The sequence below is a fragment of the Panulirus ornatus genome, chromosome 20, assembly GCF_036320965.1.
Source record: "Panulirus ornatus isolate Po-2019 chromosome 20, ASM3632096v1, whole genome shotgun sequence".
Taxonomy (NCBI): domain Eukaryota; kingdom Metazoa; phylum Arthropoda; class Malacostraca; order Decapoda; family Palinuridae; genus Panulirus; species Panulirus ornatus.
The window spans coordinates 78,799,464-78,814,941 of NC_092243.1; the positions used below are offsets into that span (position 1 = coordinate 78,799,464).

At 41.9% G+C, this 15,478-nt stretch overlaps 1 protein-coding gene across 4 annotated transcripts in view; it reads left to right on the forward strand.

The window, feature by feature from the left end:
* Window positions 1-1,890: 1,890 nt before the first annotated feature.
* Window positions 1,891-15,478, forward strand: part of LOC139756165 (nicotinamide phosphoribosyltransferase-like) — a 249,048-nt gene continuing 235,460 nt past the window's right edge. The window contains exon 1 of one of the 4 annotated variants that reach the window (XM_071675352.1): window positions 1,891-1,976. In XM_071675352.1, the coding sequence (XP_071531453.1) occupies window positions 1,926-1,976 (51 nt within the window). In that variant the 5' untranslated portion in view covers window positions 1,891-1,925. Of the gene's footprint in view, window positions 1,977-3,470; window positions 3,551-15,478 lie in introns of those variants that run through there. The other 3 variants (XM_071675350.1, XM_071675351.1, XM_071675354.1) reach the window with 3 other exon arrangements.

The following is a 15,478-nucleotide window of genomic DNA, read 5'->3' on the forward strand; positions in this document are numbered from 1 at the left end:
CTCAGTTGTTCATTACGTGTTGTTGATCATCTCAGCTGTTCATTACGTGTTGTTGATCATCACAACTGTTCATTACTTGTTGTTGATCATCTCAGCTGTTCATTACGTGTTGTTGATCATCTCAGCTGTTCATTACGTGTTGTTGATCATCTCAGCTGTTCATTACGTGTTGTTGATCATCTCAGCTGTTCATTACGTGTTGTTGATCATCTCAGCTGTTCATTACGTGTTGTTGATCATCTCAGTTGTTCATTACGTGTTGTTGATCACATCAGCTGTTCATTACGTGTTGTTGATTGTCTCAGCTCTTCATTACGTGTTGTTGGTCATCTCATTTCTTCATTATGTGTAGTTGATCACATCAGCTGTTCATTACGTGTTGTTGATCATATCAGCTCTTCATTACGTGTTGTTGATCACCTCAGCTGTTCATTACGTGTTGTTGATCATCTCAGCTGATCATTACGTATTGTTGATCATCTCAGCTGTTCATTACGTGTTGTTGATCATCTCAGCTCTTCATTACGTGTTGTTGATCATCTCAGTGAGCTGTCCAGAGCACGATTTGCAGACGGTAAAGGATGCAAGAATTTCAAGTTAAAAAGGTCGAAGTGTAGTGCAATTGTGAGCAATATGACTTCCGCATTCTAAGTGGCATGGGTAAAGTGATATAGACAATAAGAAGTTTAGCTTCTTTATTGATGAGAGTAATGACATTACGGTAACGAAACTATTGGGTATTGCTATCCGATTCTGTTCTGAAAATAAGCAGATTGCAGTGGCTTTCTTGGACCTTGTTGAGCTGACTGGCTGTAGTGCTAATGAGATATGTGATGCCACCAAGAAGTCGTTGAGAAATGATAGGTTGGATTTGCTAAACTTTGTTGTAATTGGCAACGACAATGCTTCTGTGATGACAGGTGTTAACAACAGTGGAGTGTATACTGCTAAACTCAAGTTAGAAGTTCCTCGTCTGTTCCTGATCAAGTGTGTCTCATTCTCTACAGCTATATATCTGTGTCTCATGCTGAACCATATTTGGTTTTCCCACTCTGCCATTCGCCAAGCAAGGTACAAGATCTTTTCTTTGATCAATCATGGTCAAGCTCCATTGAAATTAGTACCGCTAAGTCAGACTTGATGGATGTGAGTCAAATCACCACTTGTCAGAAAACTGCAGTGGTGTGTTGAACTTAAGATTCACTTTGAAATAGCAAGAAATTGTGTAAGGTGTTACACAGCTCAGATCTACGACATGTTTTGTGACAAGTAAAACTATGGCTTCCAGGTATTCCTGAAGGATATCTTGAAGTTCAGCTTGTAAATGAGAAATTTGAAGCGGAGGTACAGATCCAACCAACTGCTAAGTGACCTTATTCAACTTATTGATTCCATAAATTCTAAGGTTCTCATCCCAGGCAGATAAATAAAGGAAGGAGATTGAGTAAAGAACCACTTAGACTCATCCTTACTTGGGGTACGAGTTTGAAAAGATGGCACAATGTAAGTTTCCTGATGAAAAGGATATTCGAGTTAGATACATACAATTTGTAATGGAATTGGTGAAACAGCTTCGTCAACGTTTGCCAGACGATGTCCAAGTGTTATAATTAATGCCATTACTGAGTGTAAGTAGATGCCTACAACCCATAAAGCTTGGAATACGGACACCTAGGATGAAGAGATTGAGGATTGGAAATTAACAGATCTGGAATAATGGTGAGTGTTTTAGTGTTAAAGCAATCAGTCGTACCTGTCATTAATAATTTGGCACGTCAAAGAGCAGAAATGATCTGGAGAGCATTAGTCGCTGTCATTTTAGTAAGTTTAACGCTTTTTTAGCGTTTTTCGGGAGTGAATTTAGCGCCATGTGGAATGTTGAGTTGGCAACTGTGTCTGCTCAGGTTAGTTGACATTCAGCGGTCATGGAGGGTACTGTACTAGACAATGTTATTCTTCTTGCTGACTCGTACAAGGTATATTGTATAAGTTTGTTTGTAGTTGATAGTTATTAGTTAACACCATGAGTAGATTAATGTTTTAAGTTGTATTAACACTATTGCATCTGTTCATATAGTTTAATGACGGCTTTAAACCTCTAGTAAGGACTAATGAAGATATGAGCTACAGAATATACTACGAAAGCTTTGCAGGATTTCAGTTATTGGTGGTTACCATGAATGGTTGGAAGACGACCTTGTATGAGCAAATACTTGAGATTTGAATGAAGTGATACAAGACAAGAAGACGCCTTTCTCTTTTATCCAAGTTAGAATATGTATAGGATTTTGGCCCATGTAGTGTACACGTTCAGTAACTTCGTAACCTCTCGGGTAAACTTGAGTCGTGTTGCCCACTGTCATGATTTGTTCCTCAGTGTTGGTAGTCATGGTACAAGTTGTCACTAGCATCACCTATTCCATCATAGTCAGTTGTGTGTTCTGCCGTTCTTTTATCATGATCCTACAACAGTAGTAGTAGCCAGGTTTGTTGTCTATGAATTGGATTAATCTATTTTAGTTGAGAGCTATGGGTTCTTGCAATATATTTGAATTTAAACACTACCAGAGAATGGATAAGGTGATGTTATATATATAAAAGCGGGTACTATGCCCATTAATCATTAATACAACCTTAGACTCACTTATGCTGACATTGTCAATCTATCTAATGTTTACTAAAGTAGTCGGCAAAATAACCTTAGATTTATTCGTGCTTGGCGTCAGTTTTGCAAACTATATTTGCTGAATAGTCGATCAAAATAACATTTGAATCACTGCAACAGATTAGTCGATAGTGCTTACAACGTTATTTTGCCGACTGGTAAGCACCAATAGGTCAAACGTTTCGTTGCCAACAAATGCATAGATTCGTCCATCTGTGATTAATTTTGCTAACTTAACTAGATACTGTACTTTATGCTCACAGAATCTTCATTCCTTTCCCTGTTACGATCTCAAGTTCCCTACCAAACAAGTAACATTGTTAGGTTTGGATAGTCTGGATAGATAGATTAGATAATGTTGGTTAGGTTAGTTTAGGCAAAGTTAGTAACTTTGTCTTAGTAAGGTTTGTTGATGTCATGCTATAAAGTGGAATACTGTTATTACCATCTTTAGCAAACCATGTATCCACTTTAGCTTGACTAAGTGATGACTGCATTAGAATATGGCACTGGTGAGTCGGAAACTATTTTGCCGACTTCTTAACAAGATAGTTGAAGCCCTGGTGCAAAATTTTACCAATGAGTCTAAGGATTTTTGCCAAATGATGTTTGAATCTCTGATGACTAGTCGGCAGTGGTGGGTCCAAGACCCTTTTGCTTACTGGTTAGCACAGTAACTACCCCCTTTCTTCATTTGCATGTAACTGTTAAAAATGTCCCCAATCCTGATGGGTGACAATACAAAATTTTGTTTCAGGATCTAGTGGTAAAGTGGTGCCTGTAAATTCTGCTATTATCCATAACAGTAATTCATTACTTTAGGGATGTGCGGATTTGAGCTCATCAATATAGAAAAAATCATAGAAGTGGATTCATTATACGGTTGTAAGTATAACTATCTTTCTATATATCTATATCTCTGACTCCCATTCCCTTCGGGAACTCCCATCAAGGGGTGGCCATGGCAGAAGTCTCCACTTATTTCTGTCCTCACCTGCCTCCCTTGCATACACCATTCCATGCATTCTTCTGTTCCCCTCCAGTATTCCTCCAACCTATTTCCCTGTGTCACAAGTGCTCTTCCACTCACACCAACCCCTTTTGATTATACTATCATACACTCTCCTTGTAAACTCCCAGTCTTGCATTCTTTCCACTTGCCCAAACCACCTTAAAGTATTATGTTTCACCCATTCTACCACCCCACAATTCACTCCATTTGCATTCCTTCCCACACCACATCTGTCATTCACCCTTTCATTTTTTCTTCATTTCATCTAGTCACACCACATGTTCTCAAATACCTCATTTCCACAGTCTGGATTCGTGACCTTTGTGCCTCATTCCTCCATGTCTCGGCACAGGTTAGGGTTGGGAGGACTATGCTGTCCCTTAATCCTCTCTTCTTTGCCATACTTATGCCTCTACCCTTCATTATTCTATTAGAATCCCAATGACTTTTCTACTCTGTACTGCTCTCTCCTTTATCTCTACTTCCGTATCACCACACTTACCCAAGGCTTCTCCCAGATACTTAAATTCCCTCATTTCTTCTGGTCTCTTTCTCTCCATATCCACAGCACAATTTAGTGCACTTTCTTCTTTCACTTTTATAGGTTTTACAAAATCTATGCTTCCACTCCATTTCCTTTCTAGCACCATTACTTTAGTTGCATTTACCTTCAATCTCCTTTGCTTACACACGTCAAGAAACACAGTTAGCACCTTCTGCAACTTCTCTTCACTTTCTGCGAACAACACTGTATCATCAGCAGACAGGCTTGCCGCTAGTCACCATATATCACTGCTATACTTGGTCTCTGCATTTTCTTCCATAGTTTTGCTTTAAGGCTAAGAGAAAAGTGCAAGAGGTGAAAAAGAGGGCAAATGAGAGTTGGGGCAAGAGATTATCATTAAATTTTAGGGAGAATAAAAAGATGTTTTGGAAGGAGGTAAATAAAGTGCGTAAGACAAGGGAACAAATGGGTACTTCAGTGAAGGGGGCTAATGGGGAGGTGATAACAAGTAGTGGTGATGTGAGAAGGAGATGGAGTGAGTATTTTGAAGGTTTGTTCAGTGTGTTTGATGATAGAGTGGCAGATATAGGGTGTTTTGGTCGAGGTGGTGTGCAAAGTGAGAGGGTTGGGGAAAATCATTTGGTAAACAGACAAGAGGTAGTAAAAGCTCTGCAGAAGATGAAAGCCGGCAAAGCAGTGGGTTTGGATGGTATTGCAGTGGAACTTAGTAAAAAAGGGGGTGACTGTGTTGTTGATTGGTTGGTAAGGTTATTTAATGTATATATGACTCATGGTGAGGTGCCTGAGGATTGGCGGAATGCTTGCGTAGTGCCATTGTACAAAGGCAAAGGGGATAAAAGTGAGTGCTCAAATTACAGAGGTATAAGTTTGTTGGGTATCCCTGGGAAATTATATGGGAGGGTATTGATTGAGAGGGTGAAGGCATGCACAGAGCATCAGACTGGGGAAGAGCAGTGTGGTTTCGGAGGTGGTAGACGATGTGTGGATCAGGTGTTTGCTTTGAAGAATATATGTGAGAAATACTTAGAAAAGCAAATGGATTTGTATGTAGTATTTATGAATCTGGAGAAGGCATATGGTAGAGTTGATAGAGATGCTCTGTGGAAGGTATTAAGAATATATGGTGTGGGAGGGAAGTTGTTAGAAGCAGTGAAAAGTTTTTATCGAGGATGTAATGCATGTGTACGTGTAGGAAGAGAGGAAAGTGATTGGTTCTCAGTGAATGTAGGTTTGCGGCAGGGATGTATGATGTCTCCATGGTTGTTTAATTTGTTTATGGATGGGGTTGTTAGGGAGGTGAATGCAAGAGTTTTGGAAAGAGGGGCAAGTATGCAGTCTGTTGTGGATGAGAGGGCTTGAGAAGTGAGTCAGTTGTTGTTTGCTGATGATACAGCGCTGGTGGCTGATTCATGTGAGAAACTGCAGAAGCTGGTGACTGAGTATGGTAAAGTGTGTGAAAGAAGAAAGCTGAGAGTAGATGTGTGTGAATAAGAGGAAGGTTATTAGGTACAGTAGGGTTGAGGGACAAGTCAATTGGGAGGTGAGTTTGAATGGAGAGAGACTGGAGGAAGTGAAGTGTTTTGGATATCTTTGAGTGGATTTGGCAGTGGATTGAACCATGGAAGCAGAAGTGAATCATATGGTGGGGGAGGGGGCGAAAGTTGTGGGAGCGTTGAAGAATTTGTGGAAGTCGAGGACATTATCTCAGAAAGCAAAAATGGGTATATTTGAAGGAATAGTGGTTCCAACAATGTTATATGGTTTGCGAGGCGTGGGCTATGGATAGAGTTGTGCAGGGGAGGGTGGATGTGCTGGAAATGAGATGTTTGAGGACAATATGTGGTGTGAGGTGGTTTGATCGAGTAAGTAATGTAAGGGTAAGAGAGATGTGTGGTAATAAAAAGAGTGTGCTTGAGAGAGCAGAAAAGGGTGTTTTGAAATGGTTTGGTCACATGGAGGGAATGAGTTAGGAAAGATTGACCAAGAGGATATATGTGTCAGCGGTGGAGGGAACGAGTAGAAATGGGAGACCAAATTGCAGGTGGAAAGATGGAGTGAAAAAGATTTTGAGTGATCGGGGCCAGAACATGCAGGACGGTGAAAGGCGTGCAAGGAATAGAGTGAATTGGAACAATGTGGTATACCGGGGTGGACGTGCTGTCAATGGATTGAACCAGGGGATGTGAAGCGTCTGGGGTAAACACTTCACTTCCTTCAGTTTTTCTCCATTCAAACTTACCTCCCAGTTGACATGTTTCTCAACCCTACTGTCCCTAATAACCTTGCTCTTATTCACATTTACTCTCAGCTTTCTTCTTTCACACACTTTGCTAAACTCAGTCACTGGCTTCTGCAGTTTCTCACACGAATCAGCTACCAGTGCTGTATCATCAGCGAACAACGACTGACTCACTTCCCAAGCTCTCTCATCCACAACAGACTGCATACTTGCCCCTCTTTCCAAAACTCTTGCATTCACCTCCCTAACATCCCCATCCATAAACAAATTGAACAACCATGGAGACATCACATACCCCTGCCGCAAACCTACATTCACTGAGAACCTATCACTTTCCTCTCTTCCTACACGTACACATGCATTACATCCTCGATAAAATCTTTTCACTGCTTCTAACAACTTCCCTCCCACACTTTCTATTTTTAATACATTTTACAGAGCATCTCTATCAACTCTTATCCTATGCCTTCTCCAGATCCATAAATGCTACATACAAATCCATTTGCTTTTCTAAGTAATAATAGGGTAAGAGAGATGTGTGGTAATAAAAAGAGTGTGATTGAGAGAGCAGAAGAGGGTGTTTTGAAATGGTTTGGTCACATGGAGAGAATGAGTGAGGAAAGATTGACCAAGAGGATATGTGTGTCAGAGGTGGAGGGAACGAGGAGAAGTGGGAGACCAAATTGGAGGTGGAAAGATGGAGTAAAAAAGATTTTGAGTGATCGGGGTCTGAACATGCAGGAGGGTGAAAGGCGTGCAAGGAATAGAGTGAATTGGAACGATGTGGTATACCGGGGTCGACGTGCTGTCAATGGATTGAACCAGGGCATGTGAAGCGTCTGGGGTAAACCATGGAAAGTTGTGTGGCGCCTGGATGTGGAAAGGGAGCTGTGGTTTCGGTGCATTATTACATGACAGCTAGAGACTGAGTGTGAACGAATGGGGCCTTTGTTGTCTTTTCCTTGCGCTACCTCACACACATGAGGGGGAGGGTGTTGTTATTCCATGTGCGGTGAGGTGGCGATGGGAACAAATAAAGGCAGACAGTATGAGTTATTTACATGTGTATATATGTATATGTCTGTGTGTGTATATATATATATATATATGTGTACATTGAGATGTATAGGTATGTATATTTGCGTGTGTGGACGTGTATGTATATACATGTTTATGTGGGCGGGTTGGGCCATTCTTTCGTCTGTTTCCTTGCGCTACCTCGCTAACGCGGAAGACAGTGACAAAGCAAAATAAATAATAATATATATATAATATATATATTATTTATTTATTATACTTTGTCGCTGTCTCTCGCATTTGCGAGGTAGCGCAAGGAAACAGACGAAAGAATGGCCCAACCCACCCACATACACATGTATATACATACAAGTCCACACACGCACATATACATACCTATACATCTCAATGTATACTTATATATACACACGCAGACATATACATATATACACATGTACATAATTCATACTGTCTGCCCTTATTCATTTCCGTCGCCACCCCACCATGCATGAAATGACAACCCCTTCCCCTGCATGTGCATGAGGTAGCACTTGGAAAAGACAACAAAGGCCACATTCATTCACACTCAGTCTCTAGCTTTCATGTATAATGCACCGAAACTACAGTGTTAGCAAGGTAGTACAAGGAAACAGATGAAAGAATGGCCCAACGCACCCACATACACATGTATATACATACATGCCCACACACGCAAATATACGTACCAATACATTTCAACGTATACATGAATATTGATTTTATTTATTTATTATTTTCTTATACTTTGTCGCTGTCTCCTGCATTAGCGAGGTAGCACAAGGTAACATGAAATATCTGCCCAACCCACCCACATACACATGTTTATACATGTACGTCCAAACATGCATCTATACATACCTATATATTTCCAATGTATACATATACATACACATACAAAGACATATACATATATACACAGTGTGGTTTCAGAAGTGGTAGAGGATGTGTGGATCAGGTGTTTGCTTTGAAATACTTAGAGAAATACTAAGAAAAACAAATGAATTTGTATGTAGCATTTATGGATCTGGAGAAGGAATGTGATAGAGTTGATAGAGATGGTGTGGGAGGCAAGGTGGTGGAAGCAGTGAGAAGTTTTTATAGGGGATATAAGGCGTGTGTACAAGTAGGAAGAGAGGAAAGTGATTGGTTCTCATTGAATGTCGGTTTGTGGCAGGGGTGGGTAATGTCCCCATGGTTGTTTAATTTGTTTATGGATCGGATTGTTAGGGAGGTGAATGCAAGAGTTTTGGAAAGAGGAGCAAGTATGCAGTCTGATGTGGATGAGAGGGCTTGGGAAGTGGGGCAGTTGTTGTTTGCTGATGGTACAGCGCTGATGGCTGATTTGGGTGAGAAACTTCAGAAGCTGGTGACTGAGTTTGGTAAAGTGTGTGAAAGAAGAAAGATGAGAGTAAATGTGAATAAGAGCAAGGTTATTAGGTACAGTAGGGTGGAAGGCCAAGTCATTTGGGAGGTAAATTTGAATGGAGAAAAACTGGCGGAAGTGAAGTGTTTTAGATATCTGGGAGTGGATTTGGCAGTGGATGGAACCATGGAAGTGGAAGTGAGTCACAGGGTGGGGGAGGGGGTGAAAGTTCTGGGAGCATTGCAGAATGTGTGGAAGGCAAGAACATTATCTCGAAAAGCAAAAATGGGTATGTTTGAAGGACTAGTGGTTCCAACAATGTTATATGGTTGTGAAGCGTAGGCTATGTATAGAGTTGTGCGGAGGAGGGTGGATATGCTGGAAATGAGATGTTTGAGGACAATATGTGGTGTGAGGTGGTTTGATCGAGTAAGTAATGATAGGGTAAGAGAGATGTGTGGTGATAAAAAGAGTGTGGTTGAAAGAGCAGAAGAGAGTGTTTTGAAATGGTTTAGTCACATGGAGAGAATGAGTGAGGAAAGATTGACCAAGAGGATATATGTGTCAGCTTTGTAGGGGACGAGGAGAAGTGGGAGACCAAATTGGAGGTGGAAAGATGTATTGAAAAAGATTTTGAGTGATCAGGGCCTGAACATGCAGGAGTGTGAAAGGCATGCAAGGAATAGAGTGAATTGGAACAATGTGGTATACTGGGGTAGACGTGCTGTGAATGGATTGAACCAGGGCATGTGAAGCGTCTGGGGTAAACCATGGAAAGTTGTGTGGGGCCTGGATGTGGAAAGGGAGCTGTGGTTTCGGTGCATTATTACATGACAGCTAGAGACTGAGTGTGAACGAACGTGGCCTTTGTTGTCTTTTCCTAGTGCTACCTCGCACACATGAGGGGGGGGGTGTTGTTATTCCATGTGTGGTGAGGTGGCGATGGGAATGAATAAAGGCAGACAGTATGGATTATGTACATGTGTATGTATGTATATGTCTGTGTGTGTTTTTATATGTATACATTGAGATGTATAGGTATGTATATATGCGTGTGTGGACGTGTATCTATATAGATGTGTATGTGGGTGGGTTGGGCCATTTTTTTTGTCTGTTTCCTTGCACTACCTCGCTAATGCGGGAGACAGTGACAAAGCAAAATGAATAAATAAAATTATATATATATTATTTATTTATTATACTTTGTCGCTGACTCTCGCGTTTGCAAGGTAGCGCAAGGAAACAGACGAAAGAATGGCCCAACCCACCCACATACACATGGATATACATACAAGTCCACACACGCACATATACATACCTATACATCTCAATGTATACGCAGACATATACACATATACACATGTACATAATTCATACTGTCTGCCCTTATTCATTTCCGTCGTCACCCCACCATGCATGAAATGACAACCCCTCCCCCTGCATGTGCACGAGGTAGCACTTGGAAAAGACAACAAAGGCCACATTCATTCACACTCAGTCTCTAGCTTTCATGTATAATGCACCGAAACTACAGTGTTAGCGAGGTAGTGCAAGGAAACAGATGAAAGAATGGCCCAACCCACCCACATACACATGTATATACATACATGCCCACACACGCAAATATACATACCAATACATTTCAATGTATACATGAATATTAATTTTATTTTTTTATTTTTTTATTATACTTTGTCGCTGTCTCCCGCGTTTGCGAGGTAGCGCAAGGAAACAGACGAAAGAAATGGCCCAACCCCCCCCCCCCCCATACACATGTATATACATACGTCCACACACGCAAATATACATACCTACACAGCTTTCCATGGTTTACCCCAGACGCTTCACATGCCTTGATTCAATCCACTGACAGCACGTCAACCCCGGTATACCACATCACTCCAATTCACTCTATTCCTTGCCCTCCTTTCACCCTCCTGCATGTTCAGGCCCCGATCACACAAAATCTTTGTCACTCCATCTTTCCACCTCCAATTTGGTCTCCCTCTTCTCCTCGTTCCCTCCACCTCCGACACATATATCCTCTTGGTCAATCTTTCCTCACTCATTCTCTCCATGTGCCCAAACCACTTCAAAACACCCTCTTCTGCTCTCTCAACCACGCTCTTTTTATTTCCACACATCTCTCTTACCCTTACGTTACTCACTCGATCAAACCACCTCACACCACACAATGTCCTCAAACATCTCATTTCCAGCACATCCATCCTCCTGTACACAACTCTATCCATAGCCCACGCCTCGCAACCATACAACATTGTTGGAACCACTATTCCTTCAAACATACCCATTTTTGCTTTCCGAGATAATGTTCTCGACTTCCACACATTCTTCAAGGCCCCCAGAATTTTCACCCCCTCCCCCACCCTATGATCCACTTCCGCTTCCATGGTTCCATCCGCTGCCAGATCCACTCCCAGATATCTAAAACACTTCACTTCCTCCAGTTTTTCTCCATTCAAACTCACCTCCCAATTGACTTGACCCTCAACCCTACTGTACCTAATAACCTTGCTCTTATTAATTTTATTTATTTATTATTTTCTTATACTTTGTCGCTGTCTCCCGCATTAGTGAGGTAGCACAAGGAAACAGATGAAATATCTGCCAAACCCACTCACATACACATGTTTATACATATACATCCAAACATGCATCTATACCTACCTATATATTTCCAACGTATACATATACATACACATACAAAGACATATACATATATACACAGTGTGGTTTCAGAAGTGGTAGAGGATGTGTGGATCAGGTGTTTGCTTTGAAATACGTATAGAAATACTTAGAAAAACAAATGAATTTGTATGTAGCATTTATGGATCTGGAGAAGGAATGTGATAGAGTTGATAGAGATGGTGTGGAAGGCAAGTTGGTGGAAGCAGTGAGAAGTTTTTATAGGGGATATAAGGCGTGTGTACGAGTAGGAAGAGAGGAAAGTGATTGGTTCTCATTGAATGTCGGTTTGCGGTAGGGGTGGGTAATGTCTCCATGGTTGTTTAATTTGTTTATGGATCAGATTGTTAGGGAGGTGAATGCAAGAGTTTTGGAAAGAGGAGCAAGTATGCAGTCTGATATGGATGAGAGGGCTTGGGAAGTGGGGCATTTGTTGTTCGCTGATGATACAGCGCTGATGGCTGATTTGTGTGAGAAACTTCAGAAGCTGGTGACTGAGTTTGGTAAAGTGTGTGAAAGAAGAAAGATGAGAGTAAATGTGAATAAGAGCAAGGTTATTAGGTACAGTAGGGTGGAAGGCCAAGTCAATTGGGAGGTAAATTTGAATGGAGAAAAACTGGAGGAAGTGAAGTGTTTTAGATATCTAGGAGTGGATTTGGCAGTGGATGGAACCATGGAAGCGGAAGTGAGTTACAGGGAGGGGGAGGGGGTGAAAGTTCTGGGAGCGTTGAAGAACGTGTGGAAGGCAAGAACATTATCTCAGAAAGCAAAAATGGGTATGTTTGAAGGAATAGTGGTTCCAACAATGTTATATGGTTGCCAGGCATGGGCTATAGATAGAGTTGTGCGGAGGAGGGTGGATGTGTTGGATATGAGATATTTGAGGACAATATGTGGTGTGAGGTGGTTTGATCGAGTAAGTAATAATAGGGTAAGAGAGGTGTGTGGTAATAAAAAGAGTGTGGTTGAGAGAGCAGAGGAGAGTGTTTTGAAATGGTTTGGTCACATGGAGGGAATGAGTGAGGAAAGATTGACAAAGAGGATATGTGTGTCAGAGGTGGAGGGAACGAGGAGAAGTGGGAGACCAAATTGGAGGTAGAAGGATGGAATAAAAAAGATTTTGAGCGATTGGGGCCTGAACATGCAGGAGTGTGAAAGGCATGCAAGGAATAGAGTGAATTGGAACGATGAGGTATACCAGGGTTGATGTGCTGTCAGTGGATTGAACCAGGGCATATGAAGCATCTGGGGTAAACCATGGAAAGTTCTGTGGGGCCTGGATGTGGAAAGGGAACTGTAGTTTCGGTGCATTATACATGACATCCTAGAGACTGAGTGTGAACGAATGTGGCCTTTGTTGTCTTTTCCTAGTGCTCCTTTGCGTGCATGCGGGGGGAGGAGGTTGTTATCCCATGTGTGGCGAGGTGGCGACGGGAATGAATAAAGGCAGCAAGTATGAATTATTTACATGTGTATTTATGTATATGTCTGTGTATGTATATGTGTGTATACATTGAAATATATAGGTATGTACATGTGCGTTTGTGGACGTGTGTGTATATACATGTGTATGTGGGTGGGTTTGGCCATTCTTTGGTTTGTTTCCTTGCGCTGCCTTGCTAACGTGGGAGACATTGACCAAGTATATATATATCTTTCTTTTCTTTCAAACTATTCGCCATTTCCCGCGTTAGCGAGGTAGCGTTAAGAACAGAGAACTGGGCCTTTAAGGGAATATCCTCACCTGGCCCCCTTCTCTATTCCTTCTTTTGGAAAATTAAAAAAAAAAAAAAATGAGAGGGGAGGATTTCCAGCCCCCCGCTCCCTCCCCTTTTAGTCGCCTTCTACGACACGCAGGGAATACGTGGGAAGTATTCTTTCTCCCCTATCCCCAGGGATAAATATATATATGTAAAGGAGGTAAATGCAAGAGTCCTGGAAAGAGGGGCAAGTATGAAGTCTGTTGGGGATGAGAGAGCTTGGGAAGTGAGTCAATTGTTGTTCGCTGATGATACAGCGCTGGTGGCTGATTCATGTGAGAAACTGCAGAAGCTGGTGACTGAGTTTGGTAAAGTGTGTGGAAGAAGAAAGTTGAGAGTAAATGTGAATAAGAGCAAGGTTATTAGGTACAGTAGGGGTGAGGGTCAAGTCAATTGGGAGGTGAGTTTGAATGGAGAAAAACTGGAGGAAGTGAAGTGTTTTAGATATCTGGGAGTGGATCTGTCAGCGGATGGAACCATGGAAGCGGAAGTGGATCATAGGGTGGGGGAGGGGGCGAAAATTTTGGGAGCCTTGAAAAATGTGTGGAAGTCGAGAACATTATCTCGGAAAGCAAAAATGGGTATGTTTGAGGGTATAGTGGTTCCAACAATGCTGTATGGTTGCGAGGCGTGGGCTATGGATAGAGATGTGCGCAGGAGGATGGATGTGCTGGAAATGAGATGTTTGAGGACAATGTGTGGTGTGAGGTGGTTTGATCGAGTAAGTAACGTAAGGGTAAGAGAGATGTGTGGAAATAAAAAGAGCGTGGTTGAGAGAGCAGAAGAGGGTGTTTTGAAATGGTTTGGGCACATGGAGAGAATGAGTGAGGAGAGATTGACCAAGAGGATATATGTGTCGGAGGTGGAGGGAACGAGGAGAAGAGGGAGACCAAATTGGAGGTGGAAAGATGGAGTGAAAAAGATTTTGTGTGAACGGGGCCTGAACATGCAGGAGGGTGAAAGGAGGGCAAGAAATAGAGTGAATTGGAGTCATGTGGTATACAGGGGTTGACGTGCTGTCAGTGGATTGAAGCAAGGCATGTGAAGCGTCTGGGGTAAACCATGGAAAGCTGTGTAGGTATGTATATTTGCGTGTGTGGACGTGTGTATGTACATGTGTATGGGGGGGGGGGGCCATTTCTTTCGTCTGTTTCCTTGCGCTACCTCGCAAACGCGGGAGACAGCGACAAAGTATAAAAAAAAAAAAAAAAAAAAAAAAAAAAAAAAAAATATATATATATATATATATATATATATATATATATATATATATATATATATATATATATATATTTTTTTTTTTTTTGCGCTGTTTCCCGCGTTTGCGAGGTAGCGCAAGGAAACAGACGAAAGAAATGGCCCAACCCACCCCCATATACATGTATGTACATACGTCCACACACGCAAATATACATACCTACACAGCTTTCCATGGTTTACCCCAGACGCTTCACATGCCCTGATTCAATCCACTGACAGCACGTCAACCCTGGTATACCACATCGATCCAATTCACTCTATTCCTTGCCCTCCTTTCACCCTCCTGCATGTTCAGGCCCCGATCACACAAAATCTTTTTCACTCCATCTTTCCACCTAAAATTTGGTCTCCCACTTCTCCTCGTTCCCTCCACCTCCGACACATATATCCTCTTGGTCAATCTTTCCTCACTGATTCTCTCCATGTGCTCAAACCATTTCAAAACACCCTCTTCTGCTCTCTCAACCACGCTCTTTTTATTTCCACACATCTCTCTTACCCTTACGTTACTTACTCGATCAAACCACCTCACACCACACATTGTCCTCAAACATCTCATTTCCAGCACATCCATCCTCCTGCGCACAACTCTATCCATAGCCCACGCCTCGCAACCATACAACATTGTTGGAACCACTATTCCTTCAAACATACTGTGGAAGGTACTCATGTATGATGTGAAGTGAGGCGCAGAGGTAACAAGGGAAACTTGACAACCAAAACAGCCTTCTTGATCATCAGGAGGATATCCAATGCTAAGAGTAAATAAGGACAATTATTGTATGGCTTCTCTCAGAGGATGACAAAAGCCGTGGAAATCAACAGGTATGAGTTCTGGGTATCGGTATCGATGCAGAGAGGGGAAGGAGCAGCAACTGACAAGATATATGT